The 19,370-nt window shown below is 39.1% G+C and overlaps 3 protein-coding genes across 6 annotated transcripts; 2 read left to right on the top strand and 1 right to left on the bottom strand.

Moving 5' to 3' along the window:
- Positions 1 to 1,489: 1,489 nt before the first annotated feature.
- LOC100712479 (leukocyte elastase inhibitor) lies at positions 1,490 to 10,956 on the top strand. 3 transcript variants are annotated; one of them, XM_019363448.2, is made up of 10 exons: positions 1,490 to 1,623; positions 2,456 to 2,637; positions 5,257 to 5,451; positions 5,985 to 6,125; positions 6,739 to 6,856; positions 8,908 to 9,050; positions 9,895 to 9,972; positions 10,140 to 10,229; positions 10,306 to 10,486; positions 10,617 to 10,956. In XM_019363448.2, the coding sequence occupies exons 2-10, from the start codon at positions 2,461 to 2,463 to the stop codon at positions 10,841 to 10,843; spliced, it is 1,350 nt and encodes a 449-aa protein (XP_019218993.1). In that variant the 5' UTR covers positions 1,490 to 1,623; positions 2,456 to 2,460; the 3' UTR covers positions 10,844 to 10,956. The 3 variants fall into 3 exon arrangements, with proteins under 3 accessions (XP_019218993.1, XP_019218994.1, XP_019218992.1); XM_019363449.2 differs by having other exon boundaries at positions 1,517 to 1,636; XM_019363447.2 differs by having other exon boundaries at positions 1,520 to 1,718.
- Positions 10,957 to 11,622: 666 nt separating this feature from the next.
- LOC109194146 (transcription factor 7-like 1) lies at positions 11,623 to 15,179 on the bottom strand. Of its 2 annotated transcripts, none has more exons than XM_025910598.1 (8): positions 15,043 to 15,179; positions 13,844 to 14,192; positions 13,457 to 13,515; positions 13,291 to 13,353; positions 12,931 to 13,087; positions 12,688 to 12,795; positions 12,517 to 12,568; positions 11,623 to 12,422 (listed from the first exon to the last, which is right to left on the bottom strand). In XM_025910598.1, exons 2-8 carry the CDS (start codon positions 14,156 to 14,158, stop codon positions 11,674 to 11,676), a joined length of 1,503 nt encoding a protein of 500 aa, XP_025766383.1. In that variant the 5' UTR covers positions 14,159 to 14,192; positions 15,043 to 15,179; the 3' UTR covers positions 11,623 to 11,673. The 2 variants fall into 2 exon arrangements, with proteins under 2 accessions (XP_025766383.1, XP_005471746.1); XM_005471689.4 differs by having other exon boundaries at positions 12,535 to 12,568.
- A 1,430-nt stretch (positions 15,180 to 16,609) lies between these two features.
- On the top strand, positions 16,610 to 19,119 carry LOC109203477 (leukocyte elastase inhibitor-like). Its single transcript, XM_019362850.2, has 6 exons — positions 16,610 to 16,622; positions 16,814 to 16,956; positions 18,088 to 18,165; positions 18,333 to 18,422; positions 18,543 to 18,723; positions 18,853 to 19,119. The coding sequence occupies exons 1-6, from the start codon at positions 16,610 to 16,612 to the stop codon at positions 19,077 to 19,079; spliced, it is 732 nt and encodes a 243-aa protein (XP_019218395.1). The 3' UTR covers positions 19,080 to 19,119.
- The last annotated feature ends 251 nt before the right edge of the window (positions 19,120 to 19,370 follow it).

The raw sequence follows: 19,370 nt of genomic DNA, 5'->3' as shown, positions 1-19,370 counted from the left end.
AGGGATTTGAAACAGGTATTATCAGAAAACACACACAGACACACACACACTGTGCAAAAGTTTTAGGCAGGTAGGAAAAATGCTGTAAACAAGGATTGCTTTGTGTTAATCATTTATTTTCATGAATCAACAAAATGCAGTGAATGAACACACGAGAAATCTAAATCAACTCAATATTTGGTGTGACCAACCTTTGCATTCAAAACAGCATCAGTTCTTCTAGGTACACTTGCACACATTTTTGGAAGGAACTCGGCTGGTAGGTTGTTCCAAACGTCCTGGAGAACTAACCACAGATCTTGATGTAGGCTTCCTCACATCCTTCTGTCTCTTCATGTAATCCCAGACACACTTGATGATGTTGAGATCAGGGCTCTGTGGGGGCCATACCAGTACTTGTTCTTCTTCTTTACACTGAGGATAGTTCTTAATGGCTTTGGCTGTATGTTAGGGTCGTTGTCCTGCTGCAGAGTACATTTTGGGCCAATCATTTATATTTCTGAAAGCATTCTCTTTCTCTCTCTCTCCCTCCGTGCGGGTGTGTGTGTGTATAATTTAAACCTGTGAGGAATCATTCCATAGAAGTACCTGATTCCTGGAACAAGCTGAATGACCACATGGCTGGTTTTTCAATGTCATTGAACTTGCCACATAGATTGACACAGAGAATGAACTCTCCAAGTCCACTTTGACTTATCATGTAGCAAAATCACACACACACACACACACACACACACACACACACACACACAAATATATTTTTCTAAAGCTTGCACCATAACAGATTATGCTATGCAAATCAGTGTGGTTGGTTATGGGTATGGACGTCTATAAATTCTGAAATAAATAAGAGAACTGTGGTGAATAACCGCAAAGACATTTTGCACTTTGTCATTTTTGTCATCATGTAGTAGACTGAGAAAAAAAAATGTGTGCAAATATGGTTTAGAATCAAACATCAAACATTATCCAAATATTTTCAGTGTAAATGGACAAGAGTCCTTTCAAATGACATCTATTGGAGCGCTTCCAGTCTTTCTGTTTTTTTGGATTAGTCATTCTGTGATTAATTTAAACAAGGAAAATTTTAAAGACCTTCCCTTTCAGTGGAAAGTGATCTCTTTGTATGATTGGTCATAACGCACCTACCCACCAGACATACTTCTGCATGTGAAAAATGTGACTCATTTGCACAGCATCTCAAACACACCTCACATATAAACATTGTAAACAAAGAACATTTGTATGCAGCTGCTTCTAAAGATTATTAAATAGACTATCAACTATTACTTGCACTCTTCTTCTTAGCATCCATTTATCCATCCATCCCTTTTCTGTATGAGTTTTTTCTTTTCAGGGTAACTTGAGGAAACGGGTCCAAGACACACCCATTGGCACTAGATGTGCACCCACCAGGGTGGGTGCATGTTTCACTAATGGGTGTGAACTCTCAATTATTTCTCATGCTGAAGCCACCTACATGAGCCTGGGCGTGTCAGAGATGGCTTAAACTCTGCGTCATTTAACTGAAACAGTCTGGATCATTCCTTGAGTCAGAGGAAGATTTTACGTCAGGAAGTAGAGGATGTACCTCATTGTTACTGGAGCGTGAGGATAAGAAAGGTAACAGAGAAAGGTAACGGTCAGACTTTACGCGACTAACAGCTCTTCTTTCATACCTTCTGATACAGTTTATCGGGATCAACAGAGATTTAAAGGTAAGTGAAGAGATCATGAGGAAAATGCGTTTTGTCCGAAGTCATTGACAAAAACTTTGGGAATGGTGCAAATTTTGTGTTTTATACATGTTCCCTTTTTTATTCAGCTTATTCTCTACATGTTTCTATTGAATAATCATAAACATTTCATAAGTTTCTTTTATTGGGAAACAAATCAAATGTGACCCTTCTGCTTCTTATCTTCTGAAATTCTTCCTGGCATCAGCTTCTGGGCTAGATCCTGACTGATGAGGACCCATCCCTGCCTCATCATTGCACTTTTAAGGATTGATCATAGATTATAGATCAGACTAAGATCCAAAGAGTTTCCTGGATCCCAAATATTAATTTGATTATCTCCAAGCTGCATTGTTATCACTTTGCCTTTTGCATCATCACACTGAAAAACACACAGATTGCCACCAAATTGCTCCTGGATCGTTGGTTTTTGAGGACATTCCTTAAAAAGTGAGTGTACAAACAGAAACCCACAAATGCTGAAAAGGTAGGAACAGATCACCATCAGACAGGATTTTGCCCACAAGCTTAAGGTCAGGATACCAGAAAGAAATGCAGAAGTTATAAAGAACAAGTGTCTGTTGCTTTAAGTCTTTGAATTTTATAAGAAGCCTGATTGTTTCTCACTATATCAAAAAAAGTGACAGAAAAAAGTGGCAACCTGTATCAACAGATTAATATCTGACATCGGTTTGACATATTTTCTTTCTTTGTTTTAGACACAATGGCATCATCAGTCCCTGTATCCAAAGCTAGCACTGCCTTCTCTCTGGCTATGCTCAAAACGTTGAGTGAGGAGGACAGCACTGGAAATATCTTCTACTCTGGTCTCAGCATCTCTGCAGCCCTCGCCATGCTGATGCTGGGGGCGAGGGGCAGCACAGCCACACAGATGTCAGAGGTAGAATATGCACATGTTGTGAAATACATACATGTTGACGCACCCATTTGGATCAGAGTGTCTGCTTTCAAATATTACGGGAAGTGTGTGTGAATCTGTCTCATCAAGATAAAAAGAGGAAGGTGTGGTTTCAGGTGTTCGGGTAACTGAGTGCACAGTACAGTGATGTATGAAGGATTTAAAGGAGAGTAAAAGCAGGTTATTTTGTATTGAAAGGACATATTAATAGGAGATCACAAATATATTTTAATAAATATTTATAATGGGGATAATGGGAAGGTTTGGGGAGGGTTTCTAGTGGAAAGTTTTAACCCAACAGGCAGAGTGGGGTGTGACAGGAGAAAGTGTCTGTGCAGGCATTCATTACTCACTTGGTTTCCCAGTGTCAGCAAAACAGGTAGGGAGTGCTTGTGTTGGCTGAGGTTCAGGAAAGGAATAATGAATTCCACTGCACTGTGAAGCATGACATCAAACAGGAGACTGTGAATTTGAATTTTAGTCAGGACAAGTTCCCGATTAGCTACTGGAATTAGACAAGAACAAGCCCAGGCAGGTTTCCCCCCCGTTAGTGTTTGTGACTTAAACACAAGTTGAGATGGACAAAAAATTGACAAACATAAAATATAATTGTTTACTTCTCAACCAAAGTTGTTAAACTATAATACACTTTTAACCTTTACGTTTTTACTGTGTAAATGACAAAAATGATCAGCCTTTACCCTGCCCTGCTTTACACTTCGTCCCATTTTTAAGGTCAACATTCCTGTTTGAATATTTTAATATTATCTGTAGTTCCATCCCACTTGTCACATTTAGACCTTGCATTGCAAAAATTTGATGAACTAATAAAATATATTGTACTGAATAAACAACTCAACATTATAAGGTAAATGAGTTTCAACCATTTCGATCAACTACAAGTTTACTTATCTTAATGAATTCTATTTTGCCTAGGTTGTGTTTTAGTTCAGTATTTCTTAGATCTCTTTGTTTCATCACCCCCTGTGTTTAAGTCTCCCTCTTCGGTTCGTCATGTTGAGTCTGCGTGTCTTAACCTGTCATGTTTCATGTCTGCATGTCCTGTGTTGTCAAGCTCGTGTCCTATCTGCATCCCGTTATGTTTCCTGTTTTATTTTGAAGAGGTCGGGTGTCCCATGTTCATTGTGTTTAGTTTCACTTCCCCTGTGGCATCATTATATTCATTCTAATCAGCTGTTTTCCCATGTGTTTCCGCTTCCCCTGATCACCTCCTGTGTGCACTTAATCTGTGCGTTTTCATTCCTCATCCACTTTTAAAGGTTTTTCATGATTATTGTCTTCACGTCACATTTTTTCATGTTTAGGATGTTTTGTGTTTTCTTTCTAGTTTTCCCCAGTTTAGGTTATTGTTTAGCTATGAATTGATTTCGCCCCTTTATTTCTGTGTTGCTCAATCAGCCATAATAAACGGCGCATTTTCTGTTAGAATCAAGTTTTGTTTTTGCGTGTCTGCATTTGGGTCCTCCTCCTCACTCCACACAATCAGCTTCCGCCCAACCCCGACAATAATATATAATGTTCTATATACAGAAACAGTATATATTTTTAGACCCGTATACTCCTCCTTAGTAACATTTAAAGGCAGATGTTTTACTTGTAATGGTGTATTTCTACTGCACAGTGGTGCTATTTACTGAAGAAGTGAACTGAACACTGGTAAATTGTTATAATATTGTTTCCTGCAAGCAACAAAACAAAACAAAAAAAACCCAAACTGCTGATGGTTATACAGGAATATGGATTACAGAATGATTCCATCAATCATTTCATTTCACTGCAAATCTGGCAAACAGATTTGGAGTCATTATGATTTGTGTACAAAGGCTGGTTTTGCTCCTATCAGTATTATGTGTGGAATATAAGCAGATATTGAAAGTGCAAATTAAAGCAGATGATCTTTGCCAAAGCAAGGGAAAGATTTGTGGCTTTAATAACAGTAGTAGTTATATTTTAATACAGAATAAAGCCCAGAAACCCGACACTAATAAGCTATTATGGTGATTCAGCTAAATCATTTAGACAAAGCTTCACAGTTCAAATGGAAAGAAACCAAAAAATGTTGCAAAAGAAACCAGAGAGTTTCTCAAGACAAGAGATGGGATATTCTTCAATGGCCAAGTCCGAGTCATGATCTTAATCTAGTAGAGATGGCTTTTAAGTTCCTGAAGACACTCCTGGGGCTTTTTAAATATGTGTCAGGTCCAGTACTTTTGGAGTGAATTGCATGAATATAATAATGTACTTCTACCTGAGAGTTTTTGGTTTGGTGCAGAATATGTACATGCATGGCTTCTAATCTGCCGAATACTTTCATTACAATATTTACCATAGAGGAGAGGTGAAATGTGTGTCCATAACCCTCCATATTTAACCTTAAATTTGAGACTTTTTGTTACGTGGATTTATTTTTTTATTTACAAAAAAGGAAGCAGGTCAGCACAGAATGTCTGCTCAAACATATTTATATCCAAATAACATGTGTAATTCAAGTATGCATTCACATATTCACACACAAACAAACTATGAAAATGTCAGCAGTGATTCCTGTGTTCAACTCAAATATAAATTCTTCCCTCACAGGTCCTCGGCTTTACTGAGGTTGAAAAACCAAAGCCGGCAGAAGAGAAACCGACACAAACACAGTCAGAAACGTCGTCATCATCGTCATCGCTACAGACGCCAATGCAGACGCTGATGCAGACACGGATGCAGACGCGTACGCAGATGCAGACGCAGATTCAGCAGCAAACCAGACTGCCAGGCTATCTGCGCAAGGTGGTAACAAAACGAATAACTGTGATCTGACAGGGAAATTCAAGGTTTTAGCTCCAGAGTATCTCACACCAAACTTCCCACCACATATATCCAACACATAGCTAACACCTAAAAACAGAATTAGTAGAAAGCAGATTTATGCAGCAGGTGAAAAGTTCAGTGTCAACAAAAGCATAACATCAGACATGTTCTAAATGTTTTACTGACAGCTGAGCTGGTATAACAACATGATGGGTAATGCGTACATAAAAGTTTTCTATAGCTGTTTAACGTATTTGAGCGTTTGTTTCGTCTGTTTTTCCTTTTTCTGTATTCTTTCCAAAAGATACAGGAGGCCTTGTAAATACAGATTACTACTGAGCACTTCAGTTCCTTAAGACTTTGAATCCAATCATTCACTGGATGTCAGTTATGAGAAAACTATTACCAAATGAAAATAAACTAACATTTTTGTTAGCCATATTAGCTGTCTTTCATCTGTCTTTTGTTCAGCGTGGCTTTATGACACGTAAGTCTTCTCTGGCTGTTCACAGTGTCTGAAACCCCAGACCGGTGAGGATGATGTCCACGCCAAGTTTGCCAAACTACTAACTGATCTGAACAAGGATGATGCTCCATACTCCCTCAGTCTTGCCAACAGACTTTATGGGGATCGGTCCTACACGTTTCTCGAGGTTTGAGAAGAAACCTGTTGTTACTTAGACTTACAATAAATGACTAACCTGTGGAGTGGGCCCTGTTATAAGTCACGAGACCAAAGCTGTGCACGTTTCTCCCTGCTCCCTGGATTTTCACTTACACAAATAGAAATAGAATTAAACAGATAAAACTAAAATTAAATAAAATCATTTTACAGTTTTATTTATTTACAGTTCATGACAAGAGACAAGGCACCATTTCTCTTCTTTGTGTTCCAGTCATCACAGCAGATTAAACTCTTAAATTATTTGCAAATAGTATAAAGAAATATATAAAGAAGTAAAACAGTAATCTTTTTAATAGTTAGAAATACTGAAATTTACACTTGTCAGCAAAAACTGCCGCCATCTGAACCGAAAGGTTACAAACCAGCTTACCCACAAACTGTGTATTCGTCTATGCTGGCTACTTAAATTGGCATCCAACAAGCTATTTGCTTTAATCTTTTATTAGACAAAGGCTGACTGGTTAGTTCAAGCTTCAACTGCATCCAAAGGACTGAAAATATTTTAACACAGTGACTGAACTTGATTGAAGTCTCCGTAGTTTGTTGAATCTGTTTCGAGTGACTTATTTTCACAATTCCAGGAATTTTTAAAAGGCACCAAAAAGCATTATAAAGCTGAGCTCGAGTCTGTGGACTTCAAAGAAAATGCAGAGGAGGCCAGGGTCCACATCAACAGCTGGGTGGAGAAGCAGACACGAGGTAAGCATACGCTCGTGGTGTGAGCAAGTGAATGCGAGCCCTCTTCAGCACTTCATTCTTTAACTGATGCCTCTGAACAAAATCAGGGAAATGTATTATGTATCATATATTAGCATATATTTGGAAAATCATTTAGATATATGTAGATATAATTTCTAGGAGACAGTACTGAATGATAGGCTTCCCCTTTTCTTATGATGATTCAGGTTATTGGTTGTAAACTAGTTTTATCTGTATGTGTGTAACTTTAAATGATCTCCACTGTAAATCCTCGGGGATCAGTTGTGTTGTGTTCAGTTGAGACATTATTACCGGATTGTCCACCGTCCACATTATTTTCTGTTTCCAGTTCTTCCAGTCTAATTTCTATTCAGTATTAAGCAGCATTATCTCTGGGTTTTACTGTTTGGTTTCATGCTATTAATAAAACCATCACAGCAGTATGTTGCTGTAAGTAGGAGGCCAATTCTTCTATTCTTATTATATTATGTCTGATGTGATGGGTACTTCTACTTTGATTACTTGTGTCTTTAACATATTTTTATTTTTCAGGCCCATTTAGGATTGGCTGCTATTGATTCTATATCTTTATATTATCTTAAGTGCAGCAGGAAATTCATTCATTGCTTTTATAAATCTATCATCTATAATCCTATAATCCTACCATCTATAATTATAGGAAACAAGGACTTTCCATGAGGGTTATAGGACTGTGGTGCCACCTGCTGGAAATTAGACAGTCTTAATCGTGTCTGTGAAGGTTCTCAGTCATCCAGGTCATCGTAGTCAAAGGAGTTTGCAAAGAAAAGCGTCTGGACTTCTTTAAGTTGCTTGAAGACGTTTCACCTCTCATCCGAGAAGCTTCTTCAGTTCTAAGGTCAAATGGCCGAGAGTCCCAGATTTAAACCCAGTGGGAGTATCCCCCCAAAGAGGGACAAAGGACCCCCTGGTGATCCTCTAATCACATGAGCCAAGGTGTGAAAGCGGGTGTGGTACCTAATCAGCCAGGGTTTCGGGTGAGCTCATTGTGAAACCTGGCCCCACCTTGTCATGTGAATTCCTGAGGTCAGAATTCACTCCTCTTTCATGTTTGAAAGAGGAGTGAAAGAGGCCATCTATGTCCACTGTGAGCGACCATCTTTGAACAGAGGCGGTGGTTTACGACACCAACTGTCTGCCATCTATAATCCAATTTTGAGTTCCCTCCCCAGACGCCTTAACGCCCACTCACATCCTGGGCCATCTGACCTCAGGAATTCACATGACAAGGTGGGGCCAGGTTTCACAATGAGCTCACCCGAAACCCTGGCTGATTAGGTCCCACACCCGCTTTCACACCTTGGCTCATGTGATTAGAGGATCACCAGGGGGTCCTTTGTCCCTCCTTGGGGGGATACTCCCACTGGGTTTAAATCTGGGACTCTCGGCCATTTGACCTTAGAACTGAAGAAGCTTCTCGGATGAGAGGTGAAACGTCTTCAAGCAACTCAAAGAAGTCCAGACGCTTTTCTTTGCAAACTCCTTTGACGACAGTCTTAATCCCAATTGAAAGAAGACATTATTTTTGTAGGAGCCATTTTTGGGTTGATACCTTATTTTGCTGCTAGAGGTCACCTTTTTTAGTTTCTGTATGGTAGGTTTATTTAAGGTAGACGCACGTAATCGGCGTCAGGTGTGTTGTTAATCATAAGAAGGCAAACGGTTTGTGACCGCTGCGGTGTTATGTTAAAATGATGTTGGAATAAAGACCAAAAGGGACAAGATAAGTACTGCTGGAGTTATTGGACTGTTGTATTAATTCATGCATACCAGTAGCATCGCATCACCCCCGCTAACAACCACCTCAGTGGCTTCAAGCGTAGGCTTAGCATCTACAATTTTTGTTCCCTGTTATACCTGTTATACTGATCATAAAGCTTTCCCCCCCCTTTTTTAAAAATAAAAGCCATCTTGCTGTTGTCCTGTTTTCTGATTTTATAGCTGAAGATGTTGTACAGTAACTAGTGCATCTTTGGTAATAGTTAATAGTTTTCATAAATTCTTTCTACCAGATAAAATCAAGGACTTGCTAAGCCAGGATGCAGTGAATAGCCTGACGAAGCTGGTTCTCGTGAATGCCATTTACTTCAAGGGCAGCTGGAACACGCAGTTTAAGGAGGAGATGACTGCTGATGCGCAGTTTCGACTGAACAAGGTAACAATGCAGAAAGGCAGCATAGGATGGTGCAGTTATACTTTGTTGATCTGTAATACTACAAACGAGTTGTGGATTTTGCTGAATGAGAACATAAAGCCTGGAGCTCTGAGGGGATAATATCGTGCTTTTAGGATGATACAACTTTATGCAGTTATGCAAGGCTATGAATCTGGATTTTACCCTTTAACTTAAGGGGTGTCAGCATTTCTTTTGAGGTAGAAAAACTGAGAGATACTGCTGAAAATGCACTTCTTTTTCATATATTATGTTATCTCAGAGATTAAATGTGTTGTTAAAACTCTTTACACTTGCAGAAAGGTCAGTCTTACTGGCCCACTTAATACTAAAGTGGGCTGTATGTGGCCCATGATGTAAAAGAGGTTTGATGTCGCTACTCTACATATATATTAAGTTTATGAGCTGAGAAAACGACACCACCTGGAGGAGTCAAGCACAATGTCTATTATGTCTGTTAAAAAACCCATCAGCACAAGTTCTCTCAACAGTTGTGGTTAATACTGTACCACACACATAAAACACACATAATGTCATAGTTTGAAACATTTTATTTGACTGCAAAGACAACATAGTCAATTGGTTAAAAACAGAAGTTGCATAAACCGTTTATTATTCATGTAATATCCAATAAATTCTCAAATAAATCTAAAACAACAGCACATCACAAACTTCGGCTAACAAGAACAAATTGTGTTGTGACGTGTGCTCTACATCCAAATCCACTCAATGGCTGGAATAAAACCATGACACAGAAATTTTTGAGATAATTTGGAGAGAAGGACTAAACACAAAAAACATTTCTCTTGTCTCCTCTTGTTTTCAGAACGACACTAAGCCGGTGAAGATGATGCACCAGAAAAGTAAATTTCCTTTTGCAACCATTCCTGAGGCCAACTGCAAGGTAACATCCATCACTTTCAGCTTATTACAGGATTTCACCAGCATGATCCAAAAGACCTAAACATTTGTGACCGTTTTTCTTTTACAAATATCAGCCTATATTTCTAGATTAGGAAGTCACATCATCTTTGATGGAGTAATAAATAAAAACACAATGTTTCTGGACAGATTCTTGAGATGCCCTATAAAGGAAATGACCTCAGCATGCTCATATTCCTGCCTAATGACATAGAAGATGATACCACAGGCTTGGAAAAGGTAAGATGCACTTAACAGTACTTTAAGGAAATGTCCAGTTTCAATCAGACAAGCCAGTCACAATGTATCCGCACAGCTGGAGAAGGAGCTGACCTATCAGAACTTTGTGGACTGGACTCGCCCAGACATGATGAGCCCCAACGAGGTTGATGTCAAGCTCCCTCGATTCAAGATGGAGGAGAAGTATGACTTGGAGAAAATCCTGACCAAAATGGGAATGGAGGACGCTTTTGATATCTACAAGAGTGACTTCTCTGGTGAGAAATATTGCACCAATGACACATACTGAATCAATTATACAGTTATATTGAGAGCAAAAAAACTGCAAAACATAATCTGTTAAAGAAAAAAAAAACATAGCTGATTTCTGGGCTCTTCATCTACTAGGAATGTCTCCAGCAAATGAGCTGATAGTGTCCAAAGTTGTCCACAAGGCTTTCGTGGATGTAAATGAAGAAGGAACTGAGGCTGCTGCTGCCACTGGGGTTGCCATGGAAGTCCGCTCTATAACGATTCCCGTTGAGTTTGTTGCCGACCATCCCTTCATCTTCTTCATCCAACATAAACCCACCAAGAGCATTCTCTTTGTGGGCCGGTACTGCTCACCCGAGTAAACACTAGCTGACATTGACATGAATTAAACATAACACATTATATACAGTATAAGATTTTGTAATGTAAACCTAGTTCATACAAATGAAGTAAAGAAATGTTATTAAAACAAAAAGTGCCTTGCTGTTTATTATTTCAGTGTCCCACAGTAGCACATTTCCTGCTAGGAAAACGTCAGAAGTCACATCATTTCTGTAAATTGGAAAGTAACTGTAATATATCAAGTCACCTCTGTCTCTTGTTACCAGGACTTTTTAAAATGAATGGTTTTCAGACATCTGCACAAATACAAATGGTACAACATGGAAAGTGGCACTACACAAGAGTTTAGGTTTGAGCTCAGTGTGCGATGATCCTTTCAGCCATGACATTTCTGACATGGGAAACCAGGGAATTTGATTAGAAAATGGTAAAGGATTTCCTTTTCAGTCAGAAACTGGATTTGTGTAACATAGTGGTGAAAAAAACCCTAAAGAAACCAGCATATGATCAGTCACTATATTGCATTTAATACAAACATCCTTCGTGTATCTTTTGAATACAGAACAGATCATTTCTGATATCTATGAGTAAACCCAATGAGCACGTGTCCCAAAAGGCCCCACAGTGTTTTTATTTGGCTTTTCCCTGACAGTTAGTGGACACTGACAGATGTGTGCTGAATATGAAAGGAAACAAAAGAACTAAAAAAGGTTTGCAGTGTTAAAAACATAAACTACATGAAGGTTATTTCATCCTGCTGTAACTTATGACAGAAGCATCTTTTTTTTTTCTTTTTTTTTTTTTATTTACACAAAGAGAGATGTTGAAATAACAGGAGTAACAGTTTAATTCAGTTGGAATCAGCCCAATAGTCTATAGTGAAATCATAGTTTTTCATAAGTTCGCAAAAGATGGGGGGTGTTGACTGCAATTCAGTGAATGCAACAGGGGAGGACGCCAATCTGGATGGAGGGGAATCAGCAGGACAGATGAGATTTCGTTTAGGAGTCGAGTAGTTGTGTGAATCAGGAGAGGAGAGCACATTAGCCTGCTGAGAGACGGGGAGGTAGTCAAGCACTGACCACATGTCTTCTTGAATTTCAGCAAAACAGATGGGCTCATCTCTGTCTTGAAATAAATCAACTTGGGGTTGAACTGATGCAGTTTGAGAGGCATCTACAGGAGAAGCAGGCGTGGGTGAGGGCTGTTGAGACTGTGCAGTGATGGGGAGGGGGTCAAGCGCTTCCAGCATTGACAGCAGTTCTTCCTCTCTGTCTGTGACAAAGGCCTCCTGTGTCTGGAACTGAAGGGGTGCAACAGGGGAGTCCAATGAGGTGTCCTCAGGGAAATTCATGTGAGAGGCAGGGGAGACCTGATTTTCTTGAGAGAGAGGTGTATAGGGTGATGCCTGTGTGTTTGGCAGTTGCACACACACTGGCTGCTGGCGAGGCAGGCTGCTATCATCTGGCTTTGTCTGTGGCAGCTCATGTGGCTCTGTCAGAAATGAATGAGAAGAAGAAGATGGCTGTGACTCAGTTGGCCTCATACGCAAGTGGTTAGCTTGTTGAGCTTCTTCTTCTTCATGTACACATGCAGATTCTGCAACACAAACAAAAATACATTAAGTCTTCTTTTTTTTCAACACATTTTTGTCTCGTTTTCATTACATTTCTTATGTAAAATGCTGTGATACCAAGAAATCTTCTTTCACCTTTTCTAAGTCGGATTCTCTTCCTCTTTTTGCCCTGAAAACAAACACAGTAGAATTTTCATTAGCTGATACAAACTCTGTGCAGTGACTGTTTCATCATTCAGTGCAGTGATGCACACATGTATGAACTGCATGTTGGCACTTTGGACATACATAGTTTTCTTTGGTCGACCAGGCTGGATGCTCTTTGGCATGATTCCGTCTTTCTGTTTCAGCCTGGTCGAAATATCTGGCTTTCTGGTCGTTTGAAAGCGACTTCCACTGTGGACAGAAGACCATAAGAACACACTGTGAGCACTGCTACTACACATAACTACAGGACAGCTGGGACACATGCAAAAACATGAGCAGACAACATTAACAGATGCATAAATGTATGCAGAGTTACACACTTACCCTCTGTCCCACCACTGCATTTACGGCTGCACTTCCAGGGATATTGAGTTCAGCAGTGACCTTTGGCCTCTGCTCTTTGAGATAGAGCATGAAGGCATTTGGCGGCTTCTTGACGTATGGCCGATCTTCATCCTGCTGGGCTCGGCACTTTCTTTTTCTACAGGAATAAAACACAGAGTAAGAGCACATGTTACCACTGTGTACAACTGTGAGGAAAGCAGTTCAAAAACATGAGACAAGCTGTAAAACCGAATGAAATCAGGCACCATTAATGGATAATTACAATAATTCCTGCAGACATCTGCAAAGAAATGACAGAAACTTGTAGATCAGTGAACAAAAGCAGCAGAGCAAACTTACTTTGGAGCGGAGGTGTTAGGTGGAGGAGCAGGAGTGGCATAATCATACATCGGTACACCGTTCCTACACAAATGAAGGGAGACAGATATGAGATAACAGAAAGAAGTTATGAATATAGAGATGTTCAGCAGCTGTGTTCACTCGAGTGTTTGTGTGTTTTACGTACAGTACTCCAACAGGACGCAGGTTCTGGAGCACGTTATCGGGAATTGTGAGCACATTAGTCTTGAAACACACAAAACACACAACAGGTGATGAGACAAGCTGCAACACTATCATCTATCCACTAGGTGGAAGAATTGATCAGTAGAAAGAGGAGATGTGCTTAAAACGACATTCATACATAGATTGACTGAGTTACTCTTAAGAATTGTGATTCACTAACAGTGAAGAAGTTTACTGGTCAGCAAAGTTATATGAGGGTAAAATACAAGAAAGGTGACAGCAGACTGATTTTACATTCAAACAAAACAGTTTTTCCTTCATTTGGCCTGAAGCATGCAAAAGTTTTAAGCACTTTTATCAATGAAACTCTAATGACACCTGCCACTACCTCTGGTTGTCTCAGCTGTCCCTGGTTATCTGTCCCTGGCTCTCTGTACATGTAAGCTGGCCTCATAATGGTGGGAGCAACTGTGAGTGGACCTTGCTGCTGAGATGCAGGAAGACAAGATCCCGGGAAGGTGTTGTTAACAAACCACCCAGTCTCTGCTGCTGGCCAAGGCAGGACAGGTGTTCCAGTGGGCAAAAGAGGAGGAGGTGGAGGGTTGGGTGTTTGCCCAAACATTACATTGTCAAAAGTGCAAGGCACGTTATGTTCCAGATCTTCCCTGTTGTCCATTTTCGTGCTGTTTGGGTCTGAACTCATCCAGAAGAATGTTGAACAGATTCTGTCTGGGATCCTGTGGCACAAAAGGAGGGTTTGATCCTCTTAGACTGGGACTGACATCTTATATAATACAGAACTAAACAAAGGACAAGTACTATGAGGGAACAAGGTGTAACTTATCAGTGAAAAAACTGGTACGTCACACTTGAAAATATGATATTTATTTTACAAAGAAGTTAAAAAAAAACATTTAAAGTGCTGCATTTGCAAACTAATTGAAACCAAACTCAAAACTATGAAAAATCAAAAGTAATTAATACCCCAAACTATGAATTCTGTTAGCTCAAGACTTTACTGCATTTATATTGTAATTGTTCAAATGTGACACAATCAGAGTTTAAAACATAATGCACTGTTACACATGCCGTTACCCACTTCTACATAATATAGTGAACGTATTTCAGTTGTTCTTTACTTTTAGTTCAGCTTCAGCTCAGCCAGTTACAGCATTAAAGTACTAACGTCTGAACTGTGGTGCAGTGGGAAATACTGTAGATTCAATACTTGCAGATTCAAGTTTTACAGAAATTCCTGTGATAAACTAGTACAATATGATGAATTGTTAGAGATTAAAGCATCCCAAAATTTGATTAATCTGTACCAACAGTGTGTTGTGTGAAGGAAGTTACAGCTTAAAGATTTATTCAAATATTTCAGATATATTTGAAAGTACATTTTGCCACTGCAATTTTTCTTTCTTGTTTCTTGATTCTTGTGTTTTTACATGATGTGAATTTCCTGGTTCACTACTCCATCACACAACATTGAAGGACAAATTGTGGGGTTGAAAGAGTTAAGTGTATTATTTAGATGTTCCATGAAATCAACCAAAATGACCTTTAAATATCTCTGTAAGTACTCACCAATGATATTCAGTGATGGTTCAGTTCTATGTTATAAAATCCAGCTTAAAAGTGAAGTTTCAAGATTTTCTTCCGCTGCTCTGAAGAGTATGTGTTCACTCAGTGACGTTTAAAGGTGAAGAAAATGTTGCCTAAAGACTGTTGTTATGTGTCAGGTTCTATAAGAATGTTACCATTGAACTCCATTGTGTTGCCAGGTAACATAAACATTCCACTGCACTCCTGTTTGTTTCCAGCATCTCTTCATCAACAGTCATCATCATGGCTGGATCAACCACCTCAGGGAGCCCGGGGCAGAACTTTTTTCTTGGGCCCCCACTGAGCCCACAGTGCAGGTCAGGGTCCCTATTCCCTTAGTAACTAAATCATAAGTACAGACACAAAACAATCCACAGAAAGGTTCATGTTTGTCTCTGTTTTGAGCTTGTGGGTTGAATGTATTTAATATTTCTGATACAATTTGCAATAAAATCCTTTAGTTATTGAAGAAAACAACTGTCAGTTGTTGCTTTACTGTTCTTTTATAAAGTCCTACAGTTGCTATACACATCAAACACATAATGATACTTAATTAATCAAACCTTACAAGAAATAACATCTAAAGAAAAAGTAGTTAAATTGGATTATGACTCAAATTATGGAGCGCATAAAGTCGCAGCTATTTTACACATACAGCCTGCTACAGCTTTCAATAAAAAGAGTAAACATGCTTGTTTAGAAGTGTTTCAGAAGAGCCCTACAGTACCCTATGAACATTTTCTAATATTTTATTTTATCCAGTTGTTTGAACTGACAGGACTCACTGCCTTCTTGGAGCTGTAGCTTGCTCATGTTTTTGTGTTTTTTGCGTCTTGTAGCTTGTAAATTATTCTTTTTTTAAATTGATACTTTTTTGTGTTTGTCAGGTTTCCTCTTTTATTATTTTCAAATTGTTTAAAAATGTGTCAGTGTCCAATTACAGTTAACTGTATGAATATAATAATGTACGTCTACCTGAGAGTTTTTGGTTGAGTGCAGAATATGTACATGCATGCCTTTTCTAATCTGCTGAATACTTTCATTACAATATTTACCATAGAGGGGAGGTGAAATGTGTGCCCCTAATCCTCCATATTTAACCTCAAATTTGAGACTTTTTGTTATGTGAATTAGTTTTTCATATCTCAAAGGGAAGCAGGTCAGCACAGAATGTCTGCTCAAACATATTTATATCCAACTAACATGTGTAATACAAGTATGCATTCACATATTCACACACAGAAATACAGAAGATATTTGCAGCAGAAACTACAGATGCACTTCTGAAAGAGTGCGTGCACGTGACAGCTAATTTAATGTTTAAAAAAAAAAATTAAAGCAAACAGAAAACATTTAAAGCTGACCTCATGAGGGGCCTACAGAGTCTCTTTTTGATGCCTACCTCGGGGGTCTAAAAGTATTTTGTAAGTGTCCATAATCCTCCATATTTAACCTTAAATTTGAGACTATGTGGATTTATTGTTTTATTTCCAAAAGGGAAGCAGATCAGCACAGAATGTCTGCTCAAACATATTTATATCCAACTAACATGTGTAATACAAGTATGTATTCACATATTCACAAACTATGAAAATGTCAACAGTGATTCCTGTGTTCAACCCAAATAAAACTTCCTCCGTCACAGGTCCTCGGCTTTACTGAGGTTGAAAAACCAAAGCTGGCAGAAGAGAAACCGACACAAACACAGTCAGAAACGTCATCGTTAATAGTTTTCAGAAATTCTTTTTACCAGATAAAATCAAGGACTTGCTAAGCCAGGATGCAGTGGATAGCCTGACGAAGCTGGTTGTCGTGAATGCCATTTACTTCAAGGGCAGCTGGAACACGCAGTTTAAGGAGGAGATGACTGCTGATGCGCAGTTTCGACTGAACAAGGTAACAATGCAGAAAGGCAGCATAGGATGGTGCAGTTATACTTTGTAAATGGACTGATTCTTATATAGCGCTTTTCTGCTCTCCCGGAGTACTCAGTGCTCTATACAACATGGCTCATTCACCCATTCACACAAGCACTTCTAAACACAAGTCCAAACTAATCTACATTCACACTCCAATGAATAGGGCAATTTGGGGTTAGTATCTTGCCCAAGATACTTGGGGATACTTGGGGACTCTTGCTGACTGGGGAAGCCAAGGATCGAACCACCAACCTTCCGATCAGTAGCTAATCTGCTTTACCACCAGAGCCACAGCCACCCCTGTTGATCTGTAATACTACAAACAAGTTGTGGATTTTGCTGAATGGGAACATAAAGCCTGGAGCTCTGAGGGGATAATATCGTGCTTTTAGGACGATCCCTTTCCAACTTTATGCAGTTATGCAAGGCTATGAATCTGGGTTCTATCCTTTAACTTAAGGGGTGTCAGCATTTCTTTCGAGGTAGAAAAACAGAGATACTGCTGAAAATGCACTTCTTTTTCATATATTATGTTATCTCAGAGATTAAATGTGTTGTTAAAACTCTTTACACTTGCAGAAAGGTCAGTCTTACTGGCCCACTTAATACTAAAGTGGGCTGTATGTGGCCCATGATGTAAAAGAGGTTTGATGTCGCTACTCTACATATATATTAAGTTTATGAGCTGAGAAAACGACATCACCTGGAGGAGTCAAGCACAATGTCTATTATGTCTGTTAAAAAACCCCCATCAGCACAAGTTCTCTCAACAGTTGTGGTTAATACTGTACCACACACATAAAACACACATAATGTCATAGTTTGAAACATTTTATTTGACTGCAAAGACAACATAGTCAATTGGTTAAAAACAGAAGTTGCATAAACCGTTTATTATTCATGTAATATCCAATAAATTCTCAAATAAATCTAAAACAACAGCACATCACAAACTTCGGCTAACAAGAACAAATTGTGTTGTGACGTGTGCTCTACATCCAAATCCACTCAATGGCTGGAATAAAACCATGACACAGAAATTTTTGAGATAATTTGGAGAGAAGGACTAAACACAAAAAACATTTCTCTTGTCTCCTCTTGTTTTCAGAACGACACTAAGCCGGTGAAGATGATGCACCAGAAAAGTAAATTTCCTTTTGCGACCATTCCTGAGGCCAACTGCAAGGTAACATCCATCACTTTCAGCTTATTACAGGATTTCACCAGCATGATCCAAAAGACCTAAACTTTTATGACTGTTTTTCTTTTACAAATATCAGCCTATATTTCTAGATTAGGAAGTCACATCATCTTTGATGGAGTAATAAATAAAAACACAATGTTTCTGGACAGAGTCTAGAGATGCCCTATAAAGGAAATGACCTCAGCATGCTCATATTCCTGCCTAATGACATAGAAGATGATACCACAGGCTTGGAAAAGGTAAGATGCACTTACCAGCGCAATGAGCACTATACAAATACAGGCCATTTACCATTTACCAGTACTTTAAGGAAATGGCCAATTTCAATCATACAAGCCAGTGACAATGTATCCGCACAGCTGGAGAAGGAGCTGACCTATCAGAATTTTGCGGACTGGACTCGCCCAGACATGATGAGCCCCAACGAGGTTGATGCCAAGCTCCCTCGATTCAAGATGGAGGAGAAGTATGACTTGGAGAAAATCCTGACCAAAATGGGAATGGAGAACGCTTTTGATATCTACAAGAGTGACTTCTCTGGTGAGAAATATTGCACCAATGACACATACTGAATCAATTATACAGTTATATTGAGAGCACAAAAACTGCAAAACATAATCCGTGAAAGAAAAAAAAACATAACTGATTTCTGGGCTCTTCATCTACTAGGAATGTCTCCAGCAAATGAGCTGATAGTGTCCAAAGTTGTCCACAAGGCTTTCGTGGATGTAAATGAAGAAGGAACTGAGGCTGCTGCTGCCACTGGGGTTGCCATGGAAGTCCGCTCTATAACGATTCCCGTTGAGTTTGTTGCCGACCATCCCTTCATCTTCTTCATCCGACATAAACCCACCAAGAGCATTCTCTTTGTGGGCCGGTACTGCTCACCCGAGTAAACACTAGCTGACATTGACATGAATTAAACATAATACATTATATACAGTATAAGATTTTGTAAGTGTAACACAGTAAGGGGAATTGTTGAAAGGAATATATCAATGGGCCAATATTTTCGACTTTAGGAGAACAGGAGTGTGTTTAAATGAGACACAGAGATAAGAATGTACCTCAAAAGAACCAGCCGACTTTAGTGCAATAAACCATAAGGTTGACAAGCACAGGTTAAAGACACTTTACAATTGTAGAAAGGAAACTTACAAAAAATGAAAGAAAAGTAAAACACATAA

The sequence above is a fragment of the Oreochromis niloticus genome, linkage group LG9 (assembly GCF_001858045.2).
Source record: "Oreochromis niloticus isolate F11D_XX linkage group LG9, O_niloticus_UMD_NMBU, whole genome shotgun sequence".
Lineage (NCBI taxonomy): Eukaryota > Metazoa > Chordata > Actinopteri > Cichliformes > Cichlidae > Oreochromis > Oreochromis niloticus.
Note: the sequence above shows the minus strand (reverse complement) of the source record. Positions and strands in the feature narration are given on the sequence as shown.